Source organism: Herpailurus yagouaroundi, unplaced genomic scaffold, assembly GCF_014898765.1.
Source record: "Herpailurus yagouaroundi ecotype Mexico unplaced genomic scaffold, PumYag 139, whole genome shotgun sequence".
Taxonomy (NCBI): Eukaryota; Metazoa; Chordata; class Mammalia; order Carnivora; family Felidae; genus Herpailurus; species Herpailurus yagouaroundi.
Genome location: NW_024412394.1, coordinates 582,926 through 609,223, shown reverse-complemented (window position 1 = coordinate 609,223; position 26,298 = coordinate 582,926). Strand labels below are relative to the sequence as shown.

The 26,298-nt window shown below is 45.7% G+C and overlaps 1 protein-coding gene, 1 long non-coding RNA gene and 1 pseudogene across 4 annotated transcripts in view; 2 read left to right on the top strand and 1 right to left on the bottom strand.

Moving 5' to 3' along the window:
- Positions 1-14,696, bottom strand: part of KIFC1 (kinesin family member C1) — a 16,333-nt gene extending 1,637 nt beyond the window's left edge. The window contains exons 1-10 of one of the 3 annotated variants that reach the window (XM_040473205.1): positions 14,581-14,696; positions 7,916-8,053; positions 7,694-7,793; positions 7,130-7,183; positions 6,969-7,019; positions 6,371-6,765; positions 3,877-4,656; positions 2,938-3,228; positions 2,764-2,837; positions 2,420-2,495 (exon numbers count right to left, since the gene is read on the bottom strand). In XM_040473205.1, coding sequence (XP_040329139.1) covers positions 2,420-2,495; positions 2,764-2,837; positions 2,938-3,228; positions 3,877-4,656; positions 6,371-6,765; positions 6,969-7,019; positions 7,130-7,183; positions 7,694-7,793; positions 7,916-7,942 — 1,848 coding nt within the window. In that variant the 5' untranslated portion in view covers positions 7,943-8,053; positions 14,581-14,696. Of the gene's footprint in view, positions 1-2,090; positions 2,496-2,763; positions 2,838-2,937; positions 3,229-3,876; positions 4,657-6,370; positions 6,766-6,968; positions 7,020-7,129; positions 7,184-7,693; positions 7,794-7,915; positions 8,054-14,385; positions 14,547-14,580 lie in introns of those variants that run through there. The other 2 variants (XM_040473204.1, XM_040473203.1) reach the window with 2 other exon arrangements.
- Positions 8,801-26,298, top strand: part of LOC121029287 (uncharacterized) — a 34,849-nt gene continuing 17,351 nt past the window's right edge. The window contains exon 1 of the long non-coding RNA XR_005789658.1: positions 8,801-8,869. This is a non-coding gene — a long non-coding RNA (uncharacterized LOC121029287). The remainder of the gene's footprint in view (positions 8,870-26,298) is intronic.
- Positions 14,638-26,109, top strand: LOC121029286 (diphthine methyl ester synthase-like; annotated as a pseudogene).

Below are 26,298 nucleotides of genomic sequence, written 5' to 3'. Positions count from 1 at the left end.
TTAGAGTGGGAGAGAGCCAAAGCATAAGAGACTGTTGAGAACTGAGAGCAAACTGAGGGTTGATGGGGGGTGGGAGGGAGGAGAGGGTGGGTGATGGGTATTGAGGAGGGCACATTTTGGGATGAGCACTGGGTGTTGTATGGAAACCAATTTGACAATAAATTTCATATATTAAAAAAAATAAATAAAATAAAATAAAAATAAAAATAAAAAAATAAAAATCATGTAGAGACTTCCAATTTCAAAAAAAAAAAAAAAGAAATAGAAGATCTAGGTATGAACATTGATAAAATCACTAGGTGAAATCACTAGGTCAACAGGGTATTTTCAAATGGATAGATCAAGTTGATAACACCCAAATCCAATGATTGGTTTTTATTTCATTAAAATTAGAACAATTAGATATTTAGGTGCCTCCTGCCTCAACAAAAAGTGTACTGCACCATTTAAGTTTTCTTGTCAGGAAATGTGAGACTGATTCAAATTTAATCAAAGCCCCTAAATCTACTAGATAACAAAAATTATGGAAGAAGGAAGCAACCAGCCAAAATCCAGATTTGGTATATTCTACCAGACAAATGACCCTATTTCTTCAACAAATAAGTATCATAAAAGGTCGTGAGATTCTTACAGATTAAAATAAATTTAAGAGACAATCCAACAAAAAGAAATGAGTGGCCCTTGCTTTGATCCCAATTAGAATAAACCTAATATATAAAAGACATTTGAGACAATCAGGTGAAATTTAACAACATAAATTGGGTATTAGAGGATAGTAAAGAGTTTATGCTTTGGCTGTTAATGATGTTGACAGAACTTAATCAAACTTGCAAGACAGCAAAGGAAATCCTGATCAAAGCAGAAGACCAGGGCAAGGTGCCAAAGGACCTGACTACTCCCATGGGAGCAACCAATGTCCACTGGGGTAAGCCCGAGTACAGCAGAAGGGCACGCCTGACCAGAGATCCTGAATAAAGCCAGAACCCTCAGGAAGGGAACAGCCAGAGAAAAAACTACCCTCCAGAGACCAACAGTAGGGAAACCTTCTGACTTAACTCTAGTGCAGGGAGCATAAATCTCCTAGAGAATTCATGGCACGGCCCTCCTTCCACCTAATGTTTAAGTGTGTTTTGGGGCCCGAATTCACACTATTTGGAATGGTCTGAAAAAAATGTCTATTTTGGTCCAGAAAATCCCATTTCCAGGAATCTCTCCCTAGATAGTCAGATATAACTGGGGTGCCTAGGTGGCTCAGTCAGTTAGATGTCTGACTCTTGATTTCAGCTCAGGTCATGATCTCAGTTCATTGGTTCAAGCCTGGGGTCGGGCTCTGCGTAATAGTGACAAGCTTGCTTGGGATTCTTTCTCTCCCTCTTTCTTTGCCTCTCCCCTGTTCATACTTTCTCTCTCAAAATAAATAAATAAACATTAAAAAAAAAAAAAGATAGTCAGGAGCGCCTGGTGGCTCAGTCAGTTAAGCGTTTGACTTCGGCTCCAGTCATGATCTCACTGTTTGTGGGTTTGAACCCCGCATCAGGCTCTGTGCTGACAGCGCAGAGCCTGGAGCCTGCTTCAGATTCTATGTCTCCCTCTCTCTCTGCCCCTCCCCTGCTCATGTTCTGTCTCTCTCTCTCTCTCTCTCTCTCAAAAATAAACATTAAAAAAAAAAAAAAAAGATGGTCAGTTATAACTAAATAAATACAAGATGACATGTGTACAAGGTTAGTCAACATGGCCTTGTTTGTAATAGAAATAAAGTGGAAACAATCCAAGTGTCCAGTAGAGGGAACTGGTGGATAAACTTTGATGCAGCCACACAACGGAGTCCTAGGCAGACATAAAAATAATGGAATGATCTCTGTGTACTAGTGGGGACTAATCTTGGGGCTGTCTTGATAAGCAAAACAAAGTACAGAACTATATATATATATATATATATATATATATATATATATATACACACACACACACACACACACACACACACACACATATAGATACATATATATATACACACACATATGTATATGAGAGAGATCTTTTATATAAAAAAGAATAAGCACATGCATATTGCCTATATTTGCAAAAAGAAACACTGAAAGGATAAGTAAAATGATAAATGAGAAAAATGATAGGGCAGGTAGGGAGAAAGGGGTAGACAGGGGTGGTGGTAAAACTTCATTTGTTGTATATAGCTTTTATATAGTTTTGACCTTTTAACTACCTATTTTTAAAAATTAAAAAACCCAAAAGCCAATAGTTAAAAATGAATCTAGAGAGGTAGTGCCCCAGATGCCTGACAAATGCAAATCCTTTCCAGATGAATGTGCCCTTGGCCTAAAGGACTGAAAGGTCAGAATGGAGAAGCCTACAACCACCCAGGGGTCCTGACAGGGCCTGGGCTTGGTGGTAACTGCACCTTGGAGGCAAAGCGTAGGGAGTTGAGGGACTCGGACACGTTCTCTTCCAGAGGGGAAATGTTCACAAACATGAGCCTGTGGAGAGAAGAGAGGGGGCCAAACCCCAGCATCAGTGGCTGAGTAGAGCCTGGACCAGGTTTCCATTTTCCTGCCCCTGACCCCAGCATCACAGTCTCCACCCAATGCCCCCTCCTTTCTAAATCTTATTTATTTAGGTAATCTCTACACCCAACATGGGGCTCAAACTCACGACCCCAAGATCAAGAGTCACATGCTCCTCTGACTGATCCAGCCAGGCACCCCTCCACCCAACCTCTTCTATCCGTCTGTCCCTTTCACTCACATCTTAGCGCTGCCACCCAGAGAGTTCTGCAGCAGGTAGGTGAGCTTGCTGTTCCGGTAAGGCACATGGGACTCCTTGAGAGTTGAGGGGGATAGGTGATTAGGATAGGACAGGGTTCAGCATGACCAGCCCCAAACCATCCCAGGTCCCACCTGCCAATAGCCCCATGCCCACCTTGTTGCTCAAGGCCATGATGACCAGCCCCAGGGTAGACAGGCTGCTGTTAATGGCTTGGGTTTCCCGAAGGCGTTCCCGCTCCCCAGGGCCAAGGGTTAAGCCGGGGTCTAGCCGCTCACTCCCAGCCAGGTCCACAAGGCTGAGGGGGGCCCCACATTGCAGGCCTCGCCCAGCGTGCTCCCCAGAGATCTGCAGCTGGAACACACTGTGACTGCGTGATGATCGCTCATTCTGGGCTGTGCGGGCCACAGCCCGGTTCTGGTGGGCCAGATGGAGCAGGGCCTCCACCTGGGGATGGGGAATAGCAAGGGGCAAAAGCAGGCAGGGAGTCAACGCATAGCTATATCAGTAGCAATTAACAAGAGTCAGCACCTGCCCTCTTGAAGCTTCCTTTCCAGACAGTGAAGAGACAAAATAAATAAAACACACAGAATAGCTGAGATACTAAGGAGCAAAACAAAACAGAATAAGGAGTATGTGAAAGTAGGGTGAGAGTTGCAATTTTAGACACAACGGCCAGGAACAGCTTCAGTACCTTAAACTCCTAAGGCAGCGAGGGAGCAAGCCACTCTGGGAGAGGAACATTCAGGCAAAGGCCCTGCTACAAGAACATGACTAGCAGGCTAAAGAACAGCCAGGAGGCCAGCATGGCTAGAGTGAACTGGGCAAGAGGAGTAGTAGGAGCTGAGGCCTGAGATGCAGTGGGCCGGGGCCGGAGAACACCCTGGCACACGCGTCACTCCACTCCCTAGTTCTGTACGACGGACAGATCTACCTTCCAGCCCGCCAGCCAATGCTGATGTGGCGACCCATCCGCACAATGTACCCTCCCCTCAGCCTTCGACTTTCTCCTGCTCCCTTCTGCATCCACCTGCATCTGATGCCACCCGATCCATTCCTCCCCGTCTTCCAGTCCCAGGGCCCATCAGTCCTTACCTCTTTCTCACAGGAGACAGGAACATATCGGGCATTGGTGACAGTAAGCTCCTCGCTTCCTGGCCCTGCCCGGCGAATCTCACACTCGCCGCCCTGGCCCTTCCGGGTCCCGGTGGCCAGCAGGTCTCGGACAGTCTCATTATAGATCTCTACATAGCTTGCCACAAAGCTGTAGGTCCAGCCCTGGCTGCCCAGCTCCTGGGCCACAGAGAAGAGATGCCGCAGGGCCCGAGGGATCAGCCCCTCCACCTGGGGGTCTCCCCCAGGCCCACCCTCCATCGTGAAGGTCTTGCCACTGCCTGTCTGGCCGTAGGCAAAGATGCATACTGGGTAGCCATCCAGGGCTGACTGGACAAGCATGGCAATCTCCTCAAACACTTCGTCCTGTCCACTCCCTGGTGGGAAGACCCGGTCAAAGGAGAAGTCATGGCGGGTGGGGGGGGCCGGCGCCCCACTCAGGGTCCCACGACGCTCGTCAGATCGGGAGAGGCTGAGGCGGGTTGGAGGATCAGAGGGCCCACCAGGGCCAGAGGGAAACAGGAGGAAGCCAGGGGGTGGGGTGGGCTCCCCTGGAAGGACAGGGCGGACCCGGCAGAACACACGGATATTGCCTTTGAGTTCCTGTAGCTGGTTGTGTAACCGCCGGCGCTCCATCTCTAGCCCATGGAGACGTTCTCCTTGCTCCACTAGTAAGGCCGCCTGGGTTGTAGCCTCCTGGCGCAGAGACGCCACCTCTGCTTGGCTGCCTGACAGAGCTGCTTCTGACGCCTGTAGCCTCCTCTGTCCAGAACGGAACGGACACAGAGGGTGAGACACAACAAGGAAGAAGGACAAGTCATGATGAGGTGGGGGGTGGAGGTAGGGTGGTCCCTGTCCCCAAGGACTTCAGTCTGGTAAAGAAAGAGGGAAGAAAACAGGAATCATGGTACTAGAATAGGGAGTGCTGTGGGAAGAGCCAGAAGGGGCATAAGGACAATGACATCTAAGCTGACACCCAAAAGTACAGGAGTAAACCCAGGAAAAGATGGAGAACAGAAAGAACATTCTGCAGCGAGGGAAGTATATATGCAAAATGGCCTGAAGAGAAGATTGAGGCATCGGAGAAACTGCAAGGAATTCAATCTAGTTGGTGCTCACCAAGGAGTCAAATGGACATGAGAAGAGGAAGAGAGAATGCCATGGAGATTTGGTTTTATTTTTTTATTAAAAAAATTTTTTTAAATGTTTATTTATGTTTGAGAGAGAGAGACAGGCAGAGTGTGAGAGAGGGAGGGGCAGAGAGAGGGAGAAACAGAACTTGAAGCCGGCTCCAGGCTCTAAGCTGTCAGCACAGAACCCAATGCGGGGCTTGAACTCACGAACCGTGAGATCATGACCTGAGCCAAGGTCGGACGCTTAACTGACTGAGCCACCCAGGTGCCCCGGAGATTTGGTTTTAAATGTTTATTTATTTTGGGGGCACCTGGGTGGCTCAGTCAGTTAAGCGTCCAACTTTGTCTCAGGTCGTGATCTCGCGGTCCATGGGGTTGAGCCCCGCGTCAGGCTCTGTGCTGACATCTCAGAGCCTGGAGGCTGCTTTGGGTTCTGTGTCTCCCTCTCTCTCTGCCCCTCCCCAACTCACACTGTGTGTGTGTGTGTGTGTGTGTGTGTGTGTGTGTGTGTGTGTCTCAAAAATAAACATAAAAAGAAACTTTTTTAAATGTTTATTTTTGAGAGAGAGGAAGAGAGAGAGGCAGAGAGAGAGGGACAAAGGATCTGAAGCGGGCTCTGCGCTGACAGCAGAAAGCCTGATTCAGGGCTCGAACTCACGAACTGTGAGATCATGTCCTGAGCTGAAGTTGGGCACTCAACTGACTGGGCTACCCAAGCACCCTGACTTTTTAAAAAAAATTTTTTTAAGTTTATTTATTTTTGAGAGAGACAAGGACAGCAGAGTTGGGGGGAGGGGCAGAGAGAGAGGGAGAGAGGGAGAATCCCAAGCAGGCTTAGTGCTGTCGGGGCTTGAACTCCCGAAACTGTGAGATCATGACCTGAGCTGAAACCAAAAGTTGGACACTTAACCGACTCAGCCACCCAGGCACCCCACGATTATTATTATTATTTTAAGTAGGCTTCATGCCTAGCACAGCCCAACGCAGGGCTTGAACTCACGACCCAGAGATCAAGACCTGAGCCGAGATCAAGAGTCAGACACCTAACCGACTGAGCCACCCAGGCACCCCTGCCATGGAGACTTTTGATCAGGAAAGAAAGACAGAAAGACAGAGGGGGAGACAGAGGATGAAGGGAGACACAGATCCAGGTGGGAGCTATGAAAGCAAGAAGGACAGGGAGAAGCAGGGCAGAAATAAGACACAGTCAGGGGTGGGCTGGGGTGGAGGTTAGAGGACAGACGTGTACTGCCAAAGAAAGGCAGGCAGGGACCCTAAGCCCAAAGAGACTTCAGGGTAACCCAGAAAGAAGGGTTAGCATTTGGTGAGAAGGTGGTCCTTACCTCCTGCTCCTCCAGCCGGGCAGCCAGTCCCCTTCGCTCCTCCTGCAACCCCAACTGTTCTTTCTGGAGCTCTTGCACCAAGCCCTGCTGTGTGCCCAGCTGCTCTTCTAGCTCCAGGACACGGGCCCTTAGGTTCCCCAATTCCTGTTGGCCCTGCTCGGCCTGGGCCTGCGCCCTGGCCAACTCCTCTTCCAGTGTCCTGCATTCTGCCCCCAGGGACTTGGCCTGTTGTTGGGCCTCCCGGAGCTGGTCCTGTAGCTGTTGGTTCTCCTGGTCCAATGTCTGAGTCCTCTCACGACAGCATTTCAGCTCTGCATTTAGGTCACATAACTGACCCTTTAAGTCCCAGGCCGGACGTTTGGTGGGTTTCCTCCCTCCCAGCACGGGAGCAGCCGCTAACATGGCACAGAAAGGGCAGGGTCAGGGAGGCCTTGGCTTTCTGCCTCTCTTCCCTCCTAGGCTTTAAGGCCTCCACACCTCCTGCTATATCTCTTTCCCCTCCAGACAGGGAGGAGGCCAGATGGATGTTTTGGGGTACTCACCATCTCCTCTCTTCCCTGTCCCAGCCCCTCACCTAGTGGTTGTGTTTGTCACCTACCTCCAGGCTTCTGGGCAGGAGCAGCAGGGCCTGGTTTCTGATTCTTCAGCACTAGAGAATTGGGGAGTTAACGTACGGAATCAGCACGGGTGTCCTTTACACACCCTTCCTTTACACACACCCCAAATCTCTTCTCAGCCCCAGCTCTGAAGCACTACTACCTGTGGCAATAGCTGTGGAACATCGGGGTCCTGTCTTCTTGGGAACTTTTGGAGCTGTCAGGAGATGGGGGAGAGGAAAAAGAACAACCAGACTCAGGATGGTGTGAACTCTGGCTGGGCCAGGGGCAGAAGAGTTGCATTTTCTGAGGATTAGAAATAAGACAGCTTCCCTCTTCCCCGAAGTGTGGCCAGCTTCTAAAGGTATCCTTCCCAGGACCAGGAATTACACAATACCCCAAGAAAAAGTTGGACCAAGATAAGCAAAAAAAGAACACGGGGCAGAACCACGTGTCAAGTATGCTACCATTTATGTAAAAAATATTGGAGACATGTCCATGATAGAACACCCCTGGAAGGACATACAGTTGCTCCTGGGGAAGGGACCTGGTGGCTGGGGGACAGAGGTAGGAGGGAGACTTTTCACTGTATAATAATGACTTCTGTGCCTTTGGAATTTTGAAACAAGTGAAACATATTACCTATTCAAAATATGCTAAAATTGAAAGAAATCTGAAGAGCACTGGACTTCCGTTCCCTTGGTTTCTGTCCACCCCTAGAGCCCACCTGTGGTCTGGCCTTGTGTCTGTGGCACTGTGGTGAGGGCTGGTGCTCTGGGGCGGGATGTGGCAATTTTGGTCACTGTGTCCAGGCCTCGTGTCCTTTTCTGGAGAAAGACAAGAATGGGGTCCATTTACTCTCCCTGATTGAGTTAGACACACACACTCTCTGTCCCTCTCTCTCACACACACATACATGTACATGTACAGCTTTCCAAACCCAGCTTACCTTCTCAGGCTCCAAGGCATCCTCCATCTGGTCAGGCCCCCTCTTAAACCTGGTTCCCGGAAGAGGCAGCCGAGAAGGAGCCTTGACCGGGGGTCTTTTTAGCTGTATGTTCCCCCTCACTTCCAACAAGGGGGACCTCTGTTGGGAAAAGAGAGAAGCTTTAGACAACTCCTTGGAGCCCAAATGTCCCAGGAACTCCCCTTCTTGGCCTTCCACCCAAACTCTTAACCACCAACAAGCACTGAGTACCTCTTGGGCACAAACTGGGGCCCACAGATTATGTGCCAACCAAAAGGCAAAGAGAGAAGTGGGACATAATGCAAAAGTGGGAGAAATCCCTAAGGGAAAAGCTGGACAGACGATGCTAAACTTCAGCTAACTTTAAGGGTAGTTACTTAAATAAGCAGAAAGACATGGACATTGTTTTCAGAAGGCAAAACCTCAAACACGCACCTGATACGGCTGGGAGACCAACGGGCTCTTTGAGCTAGAATGGAGAATCATAAGGGAGAGAGTGGAAGAAAGATAAGGCTGAAGACTAGATGGGAGGAGCAGGTAACATTTTAGAAATTGTTTTAAATACTTCATCTGTATCAGCTTCTTAATCCTTACAGCAGCCCACTGAGAAGTGCTATTATTAGCCTCATTTTGCAGATGAGAGAAGGAAGGCACTGAGAGGGAAAATAGCTTGTCTAAGGTCATCAGTGAAGGGCAGAGCCAGGGTTAGAATCTACACAGTCTGGTTCCGGAGGCCACGTTTTTAACTGCTAGGACTGTGATGCCAGGCCTAGGGAAGAGTTTAGTCTTTAGCCTTGCATACGTGGAGAACCAGATACAGCTTCTGATTGGGCATGTGAAAAATACACAAAAGAGTCTATTTATAAAAAATAATGAGGTTGACTTGCATGAAGACTCAGAAGTAGCATGACCCAGTTTGGAGACCACCAAAGTCAGGTAAAAGGTGGGGACAGTGGGAAAGAAAGAGAGTGCCTCTCCAAAGCATCTCAATTCAGTGCCTGCGGATTATGTCCACTCCATGGCTACTCCTATCTAGGGTGACCGACCATTCTAGTTTGCCCAGGACTAAAGGGTTTCTGAGGACACAGAACGTTTCTGTGCTAAATGCAGGTCCTTCCTATGCAAACCCTACTCCTATCCCACGATCAGGAGAACGCCATGTATACAGAACAACTTCTGATCTTCATGAGAGTTAACTTTTATTTACTATTATTTTATTTTATTATCTCATCTCATCTCATTTCATTTTTGAGAGCGAGAGACTGAGCGTGAGTTGGGGAAGGAGCAGAGAGAGAGGGAGATACAGAATCTGAATCAGGCTTCAGGAACTGAGCTGTCAGCACAGGGTCCACGCGGGGCTTGAACCCACAAACCGTGAGATATGACCTGAGCCAAAGTCGGACACCTAACCGACAGAGCCACCCAGCCACCCCAGAAGAGTTAACTTTTACTTCCAAGGCGTCTTCTCTGTCTTTCAGCTTACTTCCATTCACTCGATATTTACTTAGTGCCTGTTATGTGCCAGGAAATGATCTGCGTTTGGGAGTAACCAAACCACCAGATGTGGTCCCTGCCCTCAAAATGCTCATAGAAAATGGTGAAGAGAAGCATTTAAAGAGAGCATTAAAACTCTACTGAGTGCTATCATAAAAAGTGCCCAGGGGAGGGGATGGGCATATAGTTCAGATGGGGAGAGTGTCAGAGAACACTTCTAAAAAGTCTTTTTAGGCAAAAACCTTGAGGATGAGTTGGCCTGATGGCTTGGGCCAAGGACCAGCATCCTAGGCAGAAAGCAAGGAAGGGGGTGCACACAAGGAATGTCAGGTTATTGTGTTCAGCTGACACATGGAGTGTGCACAGAAAGTGGGGAGGTGAAGGCAAGGATTATGGCAGTTGGCATGCCATGATAAGGACGACAAGTGTCTACTGAAGGCAAGAGGAACCCTGATGATTTTTAATCAGGAAACTAATATGACTAGATTTGTACCAGAAAAGCAAGTGAAGCAATGTGAAGAATGAATGGAAGCAGAAGATGAGGGCTATGACAGGCAGAGAGAATGCATCACTCCTTTCGTCCTTCATTCAACAAGGATTTGTGGCACTCAGATTTATTGCAAGACTGCTCTGTACCAGACATTGTTTTAGAAGCTGGGGTAAGAGTAATGAACAAAATCCCTGCCCTCCCGGAGCTTACTTTCTAGGGCAGCCTTTCCAAACTGGAGTACAAGATAATTAAGCTCTAAAAAAACGATCCACTTTCTTAATTCTCCCAAGGAAATACACATCGCTCACTATTCCGGATGCAACAGAGAGAAGTTAATCATTAGATGTAAAGAATGCAGTGGGGCAAGAGCTTAATTTTCATAGAAGTCAGTCAAGAGGGGCTGTTTTAGGAGATTAAGGGCTAAAAAGAAATGCATCTGAGAGAGGCCACCCTCTCTTGGGTTCCCCCTCTCTCATGGAAGGTTCTCCTCATTTCTCCAAACTTGAATGGTGGTCTTTCTGTTCTCAGTGGGAATGAAAAGGAGGGGCTGGATTACTGGAAACCAAGTATTGACCTAACTAGGAGCTGGCTTGGCAGTGAGGGAAATGGGGGAAACCAAGTGGACACCAAGATGCCTGTCATGGTTCCAACAACCAAGAGAACAAGAGGAAGGGCTGGTTTTCTTTTGTTTTTTAATTAAGCTTTCAGTTAAAAATCATTGCAGACTCATGGGTGCATGGGTGGCTCAGTTGGTTGAACATCCAACTCTTGATTTCTACTCAGGTCATGATCTCGGGGTTCATGAGACTGAGCCCCACATAGGGCTCTGCACTGACAGCACGAAGTCTGCTTGGGATTCTCTCTCTCCCTCTCTCTCTGCCCTCCCCACTTGCACTCTGTCCCTCTCTCGAAACAAATAAACATTTAAAAAAATCACTGCAGATTCACATAAAGTTGTAAGAAACATCACAGAGAATGTGATATATTCAAGGATGTTCACAGAGCCAGCCAGGTGCACCTCAATACATTTTTAAAGGAATGAAATTTGATGTCTACCAACAGGGGAATACTTAAATAAACTGATATATCCAAACCACTGGCTTCTATACAAAAAAAAAGCCCCACCCCAAAAAAAGGAGGTGTCATTTTTTGTTCTGTTGCCTACAGAAATGTATGTACACAAAGAACGTTTTTTAATCAATTTAGATTAATCAAATGTATTTTTTTATTTTATCTTTTTTTAAGTTTATTTTTTTCAGAGAGAGTGTGCACAAGAACAGGGGAGGGGCAGAGAGAGAGAGAGAGAGGGAGAGAGAGAATTCCAAGCAGGCTCTGCACAGTCAGCACAGAGCCTGATGCAGGGCTCAATCCCACCCATTGTGAGATCATGACCTGAGCCAAAATCAAGAGTCGGATGCCCAACCAACAGAGCCACCCAGATGCCCCCAAATGTAGTGTTAAAACCAAAGTTTTCTTTAAGTATTCCAAGGCTACGCACTGAATTTTGTTATAACCAATGCCCTTTGTTCTCTCCACACTGCCACAATGGATCTACTAAAGACCTAACTCCCCGGAATTTGTGTGGGCTCTGAAAAATGTATTCAAAGGTTTATTTATTAAGGAAAACTCCAGAGAGTTTAGTGTTTATTTTTCTTTCGTCTATAATATAAAGCCAGGCACAATGACTCCCAACTTTCCACAATGACAAGCATAAGAGAAATGTTTGCCCTCAACGTGCACATCAGATCCTACTCTCCTCATCTACTAAGAGAGACCCCTACCAATCCTTCCTTTTCTCCTCTACACCATCGACTTTTCACTCCACTGGATCATTCCTACCTGCTACAACACATGCTATTGTTGTAAAGAGTTTCTTGACTCTACTTTCCCTGCTAGTTTTTTCTTTGTTGCCCTTTGCAGCAAAACTCAAAAGTGCTATCTACGTAGCATTCACTATGTCCAGATTCTCTCCTAAACCCATCCCAATCAGGCCTTCACTCTCCCCATTTCACCAGAACCACTCTCCTCAAGGTCACGAGGTCACTCTCCTCATGTTGCTAAGTCAACTCTGCATCTTCCCTTTCCTTGACCCATCAGCAGCATTTGATGCAACTACTCACTCCCTCTTCCTTAATACACTTCCTTCATTTAGCTTCCAGGAGACCATCCTCTTTCGGGTTCCCCGTCTCTCACGGAAGGTTCTCCTCATCTCTACAAACTTTAATGGTGGTCTTTCTATTCTCTATCCACATTCCAGTTCACTCTCATGGCTTTAAATACCATCCATATACTGACCACTCCTAGATTTATATCTCCAGCCCAGACCTTGCAACTGTCTCCTCAATGTGTCCACTTGAAGTCTAATAAATATGCCAAACTTACATCCAAACTCACCTCCTAACATCCAAGCCCCCTTCAAACTCACTCCTCTTACAGCTCTGTCCATCTTAGTCAATATAATTACATCGTCCAGTTGTTCAAGCCAAAACCCCCCAAGGCCTCCCATTTTATTACATTCCATATCTAATGCCAGCAAAGGATGACAGAATCTGACCATGTGTTACTCTTTCCACTGCTACTACCCTGATCCATGTCACCATTATCTCTCAGGTTATCACTTGCCACTGGTTATCAACTGGGGGTGATTTTACTCCCGGCAGGACATTTGGCAACGTCTGGAGACAATTTGTCATTGATTAGGTGGGAGCTGCTACCAACATCTAGTGGGTAGAGGCCAGGAACACTGAGAACATCAGACAATGTACAGGACAGCCCCCACAGTAAAAATGTCAGTAGTACAGAAGTTGAGAAAAGCTGCTGTATTCCTCACAGTTCTCCTGGTTTCTATCCTTACCCGCTACCTCTACGCTCAATGTGGCAGCCAGTGACCCTCTTAAAATGTAACACAGATCTTATCTCTGCTTAAAATCATCCAGTGATTTCCCATCTCTCTCAGAGTAAAAGTCAAAGCCCTCACAATGGTTCCTACAAGAAGCAGTAGGGTCAACAATCCCACTCTCCATTCTCTGACTTCCCTTCCAACAACTTGCCCCCTCGCTCAGTCCATTTTAGCTTTGTTTTACAATTCTTTAGGACTTGGCTCTAGTAGATTTCCTCGGCCTGGATTGCTCTTCCTTCAATATCCACTAGCCTTTGTCCCTCACCTCCTTCAAAGCTTTATTCAAGGCTCACCTTCTTCATAATGGAGCTTACCAAGACCATTCTATTTAATACTCCATCCTGACAGTTGGCCTCCCCTCCTCCCTCTTAGTCTGCTCAGATTTTTCCTTTTCTCCATTGAATTTAACACTTTTTTAGAAGTTTGTTTATCTTTGAGAGAGGGAGCGTGCAATGCAAAAGTTGGGGAGAGGGGCAGAAAGAGAGAGAAAATCCCAAGCCCCACATGGGGCTTGATCCCACAAACCATGAGATCATGACCTGAGCCAAAATCAAGAGTCTGGATGCTTAACTGACTGAGCCATCCAGGTGCCCCCAGCACTTATCACTTTCTAAGAGAGTTATATAACTTATGACATATTTCCTGCCTCCCCATAAAATAACAGCTTTCCATAGAACAGCATCTATAGAGATGACAGGGATTTGTCTTGTTTATTGCTGCATCCCAAGTATCTACAACTGGGCATGGTACATAATAGGTGCTCAGTAAATATTCTACGCATACATATGAGAAGGCTTCTACTATTTTTCGCTGTCACATCATACGGCTCTGCTCTTTAGTTGTCAGGACACAGAGTCTCTCTTCGGGTTGAAACTTGACTCTGGAAAACTCTGAATGTGAAATACTAACAAACAGAGCATCCAAGGAGGAGCCTTTTTCTGGCACCAAAAGTCAGTACACTCTGGCTGTCACACATCTTTCTCCACTGGACAGGGGAGGCTGCAGATGGTTGTGGGGTGCAGTGGCACTGATAAGAGAAGAAACTAAGTCAACCAGCCTCACGGGGCAGAGATCGCTGTAAACTCTGGGGAAGGAAAGAGATAAGGAGTCCTTCAGTTCAGATTACCCCATTCCATCCCCTTTCTACACTCCGAAGCGGCAGCAACCAGGAGAGGACAGGAAAGAACACCACCAGGGATTTGGCCTCAGGCACCCTTTCCCCAGAGGTAAACGGAATCTCAGGACTCTGCCTTCTCAATCACGGACTGCAATCGTCGGTACGAATGGAGAAGTGGGTACCAGTCAGACAATCCTGAGAATTCGAAACGGGAAATCCTGGAGACACGAAAGCGAGGAAAGGTGTTTTGAGACTCCCTGAAATTGGAGGAGGGCAGGCAGACGTGCACTCAGACTTTCTGGGGCTGCTCCCTGCCTTCTCCCTCCCTCACCCCTTTCCAATGCGTGGGGACGCGCGGACCTTCGCCTTCCAAGCCGGCAGGACCAAGGCCGGCCGGGAGCTAGGGGCTCGTCAGCATCGGGGGCAGGAGATACAAGGCGGCTCTTACTCACCTGCGGCTCCATGTCCAGCACCGTGCCGCACGCGCCAGGGGACCACAATAGAAGAGGACAGGGCGCCGGGACTCCTGGGACCCACGTTCTCTCGCCAGCTCGCGACACAAGGGACGCGCGCTCCAAACTCCAGCGATTACCAGCCTAGCGCCACACCCGCCACTTTTGAATTCCAACCGCCGCTACCCTTCTCACCTCCCTCGGCACTCAGGGGCCAATCGTCGCCGTCGCCACAGCCGAGGGCCAATCGCAGCGCCCTCCGCCTCCCGAGGCCACACCCCGCCAAGCCGGCACCTTGTCCTTCCTGCTTCGCCGGCCTGGGGAGGCCGCCTGGTTAGTCACGCTTCCGGCTCCACTTCCACCTCTCTTACCCACCCCTCTTCTAGCAGTAGTTCCTCTGGGCTTCCGGTCGGCCCCTAGCCGCAGGGCTTTAAGTCGGAAAAGGCCTGGAACGCGCCGCTCGAACGTAGCTGGTGTGGGGGCAAACCGCTGGAGGAAAGGAATCACGCGTGCGCAAACGAGGACCTGTTTAGGGCGAGGGACGAGACGAGCTCCCCCTAGCGACTGCAGCAGGGAGCGCACTAGTTAACCCCTACTGGATAGTTGTGATTGCGGTTGGTTGCGCGGCGTTTTCGAGTGGGAGCTGGATCCCTCCCGCGAATGTGAGGGTGGCCGCGTCTGCCCCTTCCCCAGTCATTTTTGTCATTTTTCACCAAACTTAGGGACCGTGGGTGCAACTTGGCGCTCCATGGGAGCCCGACGGTGGGGATTCGAGGTTCAGAGTAGTTTTCTCTGCAGTCCCCCTCTTCACCCTACCTCCTCGGTACCAGGGCGCTAATACTGGAGCTGGCTTAGGAGCCTCAAACCCACAGAGGGCATACTGCTTACATTATGGAGTATTTTATGCTTTTCAGGCTGTCTGCACGTGCATTGTCTCTTAATAATCGCTAAATTCATTGAGCTCTTACTATGTGTCAACCGTTTTTGCATCTCTTATCTGCAAGCTGGACGAAGGAGACGAGGTTTAGGAAGGTTAAGTAACAAGTTCAAGGTCATACTGCTGATTAGGAGTGGATCTAGATTCCTTTAGCTTCAAAGTCCAAGCTATCCGTTACCTCACACTACCTCTAACAACCTTTGTGTCGAGAACAACCAAATCTTACCTGTGAGTAATTGGCAGAGTGATTCTACAGCGTGTATTCATCTGAGTTCCCAACGAACCTGGAGATAGGTAGGACAGGAAATTTATTGATGAGACTGAAAGGCACAGGGAAATCTGTCTCGGCGCATTTTGGGGAATCAAGAGAACTGGAACATAAGCCACCTATCTTCTAAGGCACCGTTTTAACTTGAATTCAGCCTGCTTGTGGAGAGAGCAGACTGTGAGGAGACAAAATGTCTGAAAACCCTGTTGTCATCCCCCAATCTTTAACAGCCTAGGAAACCTACAAAAAGCAGGAGCTTGAAAAGAGAGAGGAGGAGTGATGGAGGAAACAAGGAGACCAAGACTTTTTATTTTTTTCATGTTTATTTTTGAGAGAGAGTGCACAAGTGGGGGAGGGCCAGAGAGAGAAGGGGACAGAGGATCATGACCTGAGCCAAAGTCAGCCACTCAACTGACTGAGCCACCCAGGGGCCCCAAGGACACCAACATGTAATGGATAGGTAAAGAGGGAGAATTGAGAAGAAACATACAGCAAAAGGCATTTCTCAAAAATTAATGTTAGACTAGGAGAAATATGGACGCATACATTAAAGGGGAAGCAGTTTATTCGTGTCAATTGATGCATAAAAACTACTCAAAACATTCAGCATCTATTGAGACAAAAGAACACCCCATAACCTGATGAAGGATATCTTCAAAAACCCTACAGCACACATCACAGTAATGATGCAGTGTTGAAAGCATTTCTGCTAAGGTGAGAAACACCAGGGTGGCTCGGTTAGTTAAGCATCAACCTCCTTTTTCAGCTCAAGTCATGATCTCACTGTTCCTGAGATTGAGCCCCCACGTCAAATCTCCGCCTAGGATTCTCTCTCTCCCTCTCTCTCTGCACCCCCTTCAAAATAAATGAATACACTTAAAAAAAATTACATTCAAAACAACATTTTACTCACAATGCTCATTTCTCTAGTGACTTTCAGAAATTACTTAGATATTGCACAGAAAAATATTTTTTCAATAAAAATATGCCATTTGGTTACATGAACATATACATATGTAAGTCAAGCTGTACACTTTATTTATTCACTTTATGTTTTTTAAAAAAACTTTTTTAACGTTTATTTATTTTTGAGACAGAGAGAGACAGAGCATGAACAGGGGAGGGGCAGAGAGAGAGGGAGACACAGAATCCAAAGCAGGTTCCAGGCTCTGAGCTGTCAGCACAGAGCCCGCCACGGGGCTCGAACTTACGGACCGTGAGAACTGAGCCGAAGTCGGACGCTTAACCGACCAAGCCACCCAGGCGCCCCTATTCACTTTATGTTTGGTTGCAATAAAAATTTTATTTTTTTGTCTCAAAAGTTTTTATGGGTAATTGTTGTTGTTGTTGTTGTTTAATTTACATGCAAGTGAGTTAGCATATAGTGCAACAATGATTTCAGGAGTAGATTCCTTAATGTCCCTTACCCATTTAGCCCATCCCCCCTCCCACAACCCCTCCAGAAACCCTCTGTTTGTTCTCCATATTTAAGAGTCTCTTATATTTTGTCCCCCTCCCTGTTTTTACATTATTTTTGCTTCCCTTCCCATGTGTTCATCTGTGTCTTAAAATCCTCATATGAGTGGGGCGCCTGGGTGGCTCAGTCGGTTAAGCGTCCGACTTCAGCTCAGGTCACGATCTCGCAGTCTGTGAGTTCGAGCCCCGCGTCAGGCTCTGGGCTGATGGCTCAGAGCCTGGAGCCTGCTTCCGATTCTGTGTCTCCCTCGCTCTCTGTCCCTCCCCCATTCATGCTCTGTCTCTCTCTGTCTCAAAAATAAATAAACGTTAAAAAAATTTTTTTTAATAAAAAAAAATCCTCATATGAGTGAAATCATGTATTTGTCTTTCTCTGACTGACTACTTTCACTTAGCATAATACCCTCTAGTTCCATCCATGTAGCTGCAAATGGCAAGATTTCATTCTTTTTGATTGCCAAGTAATACTCCATTGTATAGATATACCACACCTTCTTTACCCATTCATCCCTCGATGGACATTTGGGCTCTCTCCATACATGGGCTATTGTTGATAGTGCTGCTATAAACATTGGGAAGCGTGTGCCCCTTCGAAACAGCATACCTATATCCCTTGGATAAATGCCTAGTAGTGCAATTGCTGGGTCATAGGGTAGTTCTATTTTTAGTTTTTTGAGGAACCTCCATACTGTTTTCCAGAGTAGCTGCACCAGTTTGCATTCCCACCAACAATGCAAAAGAGATCCTCTTTCTCTGCATCCTTGCCAACATCTGTTGTTGCCTGAGTTGTTAATGTTCGCCATTCTGACAGGTGTGAGGTGGTATCTCATTGTAGTTTTGATTTGTATTTCCTTGATGATGAGCGATGTTGAGCGTTTTTTCATGTGTCAGTTGGCCATCTGGATGTCTTCTTTGGAGAAGTGTCTATTCATGTCTTTTGCCCATTTCTTCACAGAATTATTTGTTTTTTGGGTGTTGATAAGTTCTTTATAGATTTGGGATACTAACCCTTTATCTGATATTTCTTTGCAAATATCTTCTCCCATTCCGTCGGTTGCCTTTTAGTTTTGCTGATTGTTTCCTTCGCTGTGCAGAAGCTTTTTATGTTGATGAGGTCCCAATAGTTCATTTTTGCTATTGTTTCCCTTGCCTCTGGAGACATGTTGAGTAAGAAGTTGCTGTGGCCCAAGTCAAAGAGGTTTTTGCCTGCTTTCTCCTCAAGGATTTTGATGCCTTCCTATCTTACATTTAGGTCTTTCATCCATTTTGACTTTATTTTTGTGTATGGTGTAAGAAAGTGGTCCAGGTTCGGGGCGCCTGGGTGGCTCAGTCTGTTGAGTGTCTGACTTCAGCTCAGGTCATGATCTCGCTGTCTGTGAGTTCAAGCCCCCATCAAGCTCCGTGAGGACAGCTCAGAGCCTGGAACCTACTTCAGATTCTGTGTCTCCCTCTTTCTCTGCCCCTCCTCGACTCATGCTCTGTTTATCTCTGTCAAAAATAAATAAACATTGGGGCGCCTGGGTGGCTCAGTCAGTTGAGTGTCCGACTTCATCTCAGGTCATGATCTCACTGTCTGTGAGTTCGAGCCCCACATCGGGTGCTGTTCTGACAGCTCAGAGCCTGGAGCCTGCTTCCAATTCTGTGTCTACCTCTCTCTCTGTCCCTCTCCCCCTCACGTTCTGTCTCTTTCTCTCAAAAATAAATAAACATTTAAAAAAATTAAAAAAAGAAAGTGGTCCAGGTTCATTTTTCTGCATGTTGCTGTCTAGTTTTCCCAGCACCACTTGCTGAAGAGACTGTCTTTATTCCATTGGATATTCTTTCCTGCTTTGTCAAAGATTAGTTGGCCATATATTTGTGGGTCCATTTTCTGGGTTCTCTATTCTGTTCCATTGATCTGAGTGTCTGTTCTTGTGCCAGTACCATACTGTCTTGATGATTACAGCTTTGTAGTATAGCTTGAGGTCTGGGATTACGGTACCCCCTGCTTTGGTCTTCTTTTTCAAGATTGCTTTGGCTATTCAGGGTCTTTCCTGATTCCATACAAATTTTAGTATTGTTTGTTCTAGCTCTGTGAAGAATGCTGGTGTTATTTTAATAGGGATTGCATTGAATATGTGGATTGCTTTGGGGAGTATTGACATTTTAACAATATTTGTTCTATCCAGGATCATGGAATCTTTTTCCATTTTTTTGTGTCTTCAGTTTTTTTCATAAACTTTCTACAGTTTATAGATTCAGTGTATAGGTTGCAATAAAATTTTAATAAAAATATACGATTTGCAATAGCAACAAAAATATAAAGTACTTGAGAATAAATTTAACAATAGGTGTACAGGCCCTTTGCAGATAAAATGATAAGGCTTTACTGAAAGATATTAAAGAAAATCGAAGTTAATGGAGAGAGATACTGTGCACTTAGAAGAACGACCTGATATTGTAAAGATGTCCGTTCTCTCCATGACCTCAGTGTGGGGCCAAGGGGGATGATAAGAGTCTTCTATGCCCAGTCCTGGTACAGTCTCACCCATCTGCCCATCTCAGGAGCAGACTGAGTGGGACAGCCCTCGGTGGGCCTTTACTCCTCCCCAGAGATTTCCTCCTGCAAGCTGAGGAGTTTTTCTTACCTTGCAAATCACATTCCTGAATCCCTCATCCCTTTCTCCCCCTGCTTCCCTTTCTGGCTTGTCTCGCCCTTTGCAGATCTCTCCACAGATGGCAAGGTGGGCTGTAAAGTTAACCTTGATTATGTCTGAAAGATGTCAACCCTTCACACACCCCCCATCCTACCCCAGCAAATTCTTGTGTTCGCCTTCCTGGAAGGTGTGTTACTTAGCCCCTCACCCTTGCAGGTATTCTGCCTCTGTTACCCTCTCCCCCAAAATTTGTTGTCACTGCTTTGATCCTCAGCCCCCTTGGTCTCAGAGTAGGGTGACAATCCAGCAGTTCTGTGACTATAATAAAAACCACTGGTTTGTACGTTTTAATTTTGTTAATGTTTATTCATTTTTTTAGAGAGAGACAGACAGACAAACATAGTGCAAGTGGAGGATGGGCAGAGAGAGAGGGAGACACAGAATCTGAAGCAGGTTCCAGGCTCCGAGCTGTCAGCACAGAGCCCGACGCGGGGCTGGAACTCACAAACTGTGAGATCATGAACTGAGCCTAAGTCGGACGCTTAATTGGCTGAGCCACCTAGGCACCCCTGATTTGTACATTTTAAAAGGTGAATTTTATTTCTCAGAACTATTATGAAAAGCTTTAATAGGCCATTTGGCTTTCAAGTACAATTCATTCAACATTTTTGAAGTGCCCACTCATGCCATGTATACTCTGCTAGGCTTTGACGAAGGAGACACACATAGTCTCTTTCCTATCAGAGCTACAAGTTGGGGAGTAAAGGGGAGACAGACAACAAAATATTAGCATATGGTAGAAGGAAGACAAGTGCTGTTGGATCACCTTTCTCAGAAGTGAGGAGTTGGAGAAAGATTTCCAGGGGAAGCTCTCATCTCAGCTCTGTGAGCAGCGAGATAAAGCAAGCACGCAGAAAAAGTAGCTTCCATCTCGAAGGAGTGGACCACAGGCCAGGAGCTGAGGTCCCAAAGGATGGGTCGAGCTTTGTGGGTCTGAGAGGACCCAGCCAGAGGTGATTGATTTCCCCTAAAGTTATTCTCCCTTTATCCCAGGGTTTTATTTGGTAACACAACCAAGGCATAGATAGATACCGGTCCTGTGAGGTGGAGACCCACTCATCTCCACAGAGTAAGTCATGGCAAGGAGTAGGCCTGTGGTTTATTCTGGAGAAGGAGGCCTCCAGTTTTTCCCAGAGTGTCCCGCCACTGCGGTGACTCCCAGATCCTTGTCTACAGTCTCTAGGGGAAAGGGTGCAGAGAAGCTCTCCAGGGGCCCCCACAAGCTCACCTTCTGGGAACACAGCAGAAAAGGAGTCCTATTCCAGGCCACTTGCCCCAAATCCACAAGTGACAATCATGGGTCAGGCACCAAGATTTGAGTAGCCCACCGGAGAAGAACATAACTACCATTAGGTCTGAGGTGCACTATCAGCCTTTTGTCCCCCAGGGAAAGAAGTATTTGGAGTGGGAGAAAAACCTCTAATATTGCCGAGGCTGTGTAGGAAGTGAAGCCCAAGATGGCATGAAGACCGGGCAATTCAAAGTGTGCCAGGGCACGGGGAGTACTTTCACATTTCGTACCGCACGAATGCATTACACAATAAGATGAAAAGAAAATGGGAAAAACAAAATATGCCTCCCTGTCAGATTGGTACTCCCATACATTATTGGTACTTCTTTTCTAGAAGTTTAGGAAACTTGAAAGTGCCAACACCCCTTTTTGTTTTTCTTAGTGTTTATTTCTTTTTGAGGGGTGGGGGAGACACAGAATCCGAAGCAGGCTCCAGGCTCCGAGCTGTAAGCACAGAGTCCGACGTGGGGCTCGAACCCACAAACCGTGAGATCATGACCTGAGCCGAAGTTGGACGCTTAACCGACCGAGCCACCAGGTGCCCCAGTACTGACACCTCTTAAAGTAATATTCCAATTTAAGAATTTGGTTTAAGGAAATAATAAAAAATGTGCACAAAAATTTACAAAAGTAAAGTGTTGTAAACAACCAAAGTTTTCACTAGTGGATAATTATTAAACAGAAGATGACAAAAGTATGATGCAAATTTAATTTACAAATATTGATAATAACACATATATACATATATATGTGTATGTATGTACACACACACACACACACACACACACACACATACGTATAGTATACTTATCAGGGACAGTGTGCCTTCTATGTGGGCTGCTGCTGGTGATTCAATCCTGAGCCCTAACTCACCTAGCCCTGCCCTCAGGGAACTTAGAGTCAATTAAAGAGCCTCACCTTAAACACAGCCATACCATTCAGTGTACAACTGTAAAATGAGATGAACTCTAAGGAAGAAAAGCATTTGAGAACATGTGGAACATCATGCAGCCACTGCGAGGAGTGATTCTGGAGACTCTACAGTAACAAGTGTGGCATAATGATACACTTGTGGGAATGCAAGCTGGTGCAGCCACTCCGGAAAACAGTATGGAGGTTCCTCAAAAAAACTGAAAATAGAACTACCTTACGACCCTGCAATTTTACTACTAGGCATTTATCCACAGGATACAGGTGGGCTGTTTTGAAGGGACACATGCACCCCCATGTTTATAGCAGCGCTTTCAACAATAGGCAAAGTATGGAAAGAGCCCAAATATCCATCGATGGATGAATGGATAAATAAAATGTGGTACACACACACACACACACACACACACACACACACACAATGGAGTATGACTCAGCAATCAAAAAGAATGAAATCTTGCCATTTGCAACTGCGTGGATGGAACTGGAGGGTATTATGCTAAGTGAAATTAGTCAGAGAAAGTCAAAAATCATATGACTTCACCCATATGAGGACTTTAAGAGACAAAACAGATGAACATAACGGAAGGGAAACAAAATAATATAAAAACAGGGAGGGGGACAAAACAGAAGAGACTCATAAATATGGAGAACAAACTGAGGGTTACGGGAGGGGTTGTGGGAGGGGGGATGGGCTAAATGGGTAAGGGGCACTAAGGAATCTACTCCTGAAATCATTGTTGCACTAGATGCTAACTAATTTGGACGTAAATTTTAAAAAATAAAAAATAAAAATAAAAAAATAAAAATAAAAAAATAAATGATACATTTTAAAATACCATAATTCAACCTTAGTTCAAATCACTTGTCACTGTTACAAGTGACAGTGATATCTTACGGGAAGTGTTGCAAGAAAAGAATTTCATTGACATGAAGTCTTTCAGTGCAGCTTAGGTACAGGTTATAGGTACAGGTACAGGTACAAGTATGGGTACAGGTACAGATATAGGTACAGACAGTATGTATCAAGTACAATGGGCCAACATTTGGCCAAGGGGAAGATGCTTTTCCAAAATTATTTTTGGCATGCTCTGTTTCTAGTTAAAGTGTAACTACCATTTTATTTTATGTTTTTAATTTATTTTTTAAAGTTTATGTATTTTTGAGAGAGGGGAGGGGCAGAGAGAGAGAGAGAGAGAGAGAGAGAGAGAGAATCCCAAGCAGGCTCTGCACTGTCAGCCAGAGCCCGATGTGGGGCTTGATTCGTGAACTGTGAGATCATGACCTGAGCCGAAATCAAGAGTCTGACACTCAACCAACTAAGCCACCCAGGCACCCCTCATTTTATTATTTATTTATTTACTTTTCCGTTTCATTTTAAAAAGTGGGATAAAATCAGGCAGCCTCTGGGATAGGCTATTTCTAACTCCAGAAACTATAACCTACAATTGAAGGCTTTGATGATAGGCTTTTTATGAAAGGAAATTGCATTTGTCAAGACTATTTGTTATAGCAGATTGTGTTTGTTTACTTCATGTTGAAACTATATTTGTTATGTGAAATTACATTTGTACATTCACCTTATATTGATAGCCTCCTGTTGGAGACCTTGCTGATTTTGTTACAATTAATCAAATCTGCATATTTTCTTGCCAAGTTAGATTCCAAATCTAGAGTATCCCTCCTTGTTAGTTATTCAAGTAAAAAAAAAAAAAAAAAGGTATTATAGCACATTTGCTTTCAGAAACACATCACTGCATCTGGATCCTCCACAAAGGAGAGCATTTATGATTTAAGGTGAGTGAAGAAGTCTGCCCCCCTGGGGGGACTTGTATATACACTACACTCAAAATTGCGTTTTGGAAAAAAGAGGATGCATAAGAAAAAGAGTGGGGAAAAATAATCAAAATGCAAAACTTTTCACTACATTTTCAAATGTCATGTAACATGGCTATAATACCTAGGTATGAAAAATTCTTTTAAAAAGATTTCCCTGAGACTGAGAATTAAATCTGCCCCCCAGGCCCCCCAAGGATCCACTGAAATGTTGAGATGTTTCTGTGGACACAAAGATTGGATGGTGAACATTGGAAAATTCCTGTTTGCATTTTTCTACCCAAAAACTAACAGAGATTTTTAGTCCCCGTGGTAATTATTTCTCCAGTGACTTTCCAGTTCTCAAAAAGATAAGAGGGCTCCTGACATTAACTACAAACAGATGGCTGGATTCTCTCTGGCCATCTCATCTTTCTCCCTACTCTCCCAGACTATCCAAACACAGCTAACAGCACAGATCTGGAAGAGGAGGGGAAATGAGATTGGGGATGAGAATGCCCACGGCACATTGGGCATGAGGGAATCTTCAGAGGCCAGGCATCATCCAGGTTTCACCTCACGCTGCTACGGGAATGTTCTTTTTAACCATGTGTCCGGATCACAGAATTCCACTACTACAAACCGTATTCAATGAACGTCCTAGAGAGTTTCTCATAAAGGAAATTTTCATATCCAGACTGGGAAATAACTGGTCACTTAAGTAGGCCAGAGGTTGGGTTAGATGAAAGAAATGTGGCTTTCTATATTCTACTGTCATTTCTTTGATGGGAAATGCAAGTTGGTCAATAAAAAGGGAGTGAATGCATACGATCCCTCCCTGGAGATACGAAGACCTCCCTCTCCAGTCTCCAGTCCCCATTGCCAAGGAGGCATCACTCACCACCACCACACCCTCCATCTGCAGGGGTAAGCCTCCCAAGAGACAGCCACTCCCTGAGTAAGGTCCATTATCACACTGAAAAGCAATGTCAAAGATCCAGGGAAGATACACCCTTTAGATCTAAGGAATCATCTTCCTTTCTTTGGTCAGTGCTCCTCAGAAAAAATTAGTCATAAAAGAAAAAAAAAAAAAAAGGTGCTACTACCCTTAATAACATTTTGCTTCATTTTTTATCCAGAATACAAATTCAGTGTAAGAAGCGCTCCCATCAGTAACTGCTTCTTTGGAAAGGCAACAGTTAGCGGTCTCCCTCCCCCTGGATTTTGAAATGTGTTACCTGATTAGCTTGGGCCTGGGAGATGCCAAGAATCATCAACACCCAAGGGCCTGGAAGTTGTAAGATGCTGCAGCTGAGTGTATCTGGAAGCCTATACCTGAGTCCTGACAGTAGGGAAGAAAGGCCCTGGAAGAGTTTTATGGAAAAAAATTGATTCTTGCTTATAGAGAAGAAGTGGAACAAGAAGCAGATAATATTTTGAAGGATGCTGATATCAGCGATTCCCTGTGGTTGATGATCCATTTGGGGCTACAACACACAGTGATCTCATTCTGAGAGCAACAAAACTGGGAATCTCTCATCGAGTTATTCAAAATGCTCTCATAATAGATGCTTAGGCTGCTGTTTTGTAGTTAGGTTTACAGTTGTATAAATTGGGAGAGCCAGGTTCTATCGTTTCCCGGACAGGCACTTGGACACTGGAAAGCTTTTTTGACAAAGTGAAGAGCAGACAAAATGGCACATATGCGTCGTGCTTACTAGATATTGAAATAAAGGAGTAGTCTTTGGAACATCTAACCGAAGGAAGACTTACAAACCTCCTTGGTGTATGAATGAAAATCAAGCAGCCCAGCAACTTCTGGAGATTGTTCAGAATCAAAGAATATGAGAAGAATCAGCAGCCACCAAGGAGACACTGTGTTAGCTTAGCCAGGGTTGGAGCTAAGGACCAGAAAATTGCAGCCAGCACTTGCAGCAAACATGCACCATGAACTTGGAAGGACCATTTCACTCCTTAATTATCACAGGAGACAACATGCGTCTGTTGGAGATGGAGATGCTAAGCCTGTTTTCCATACGGGAAAACGGCCCAGAATCCCCAAGCATTGATGGGCTCCGAACATTGACATTTTCTATTGTTAGATGGTTGATTTCAGTCATACATGCCTGTACACGTGTTTGTATAACACACTGAACAGTTCTTTCGGTTTATTTAATAAATAAAAACAAATGACCAAGAAGAAAGATGTTGACTCAACAATTAAAACAAAACAAAACAAAAAGAGAATACTTTTTAAAAAATTTTTTAAACGTTTATTTATTTTTTTGAGACAGAGAGAGACAGAGCATGAACGGGGGATAGTCAGAGAGAGGGAGACACAGAATCTGAAACAGGCTCCAGGCTCTGAGCTGTCAGCACAGAGCCCGACGCGGGGCTCGAACTCACGGACTGTAAGATCATGACCTGAGCCGAAGTCGGCCGCTTAACCGACCGAGCCACCCAGGCGCCCCAAGAGAATACTTTTTTACAGCATGGAGCC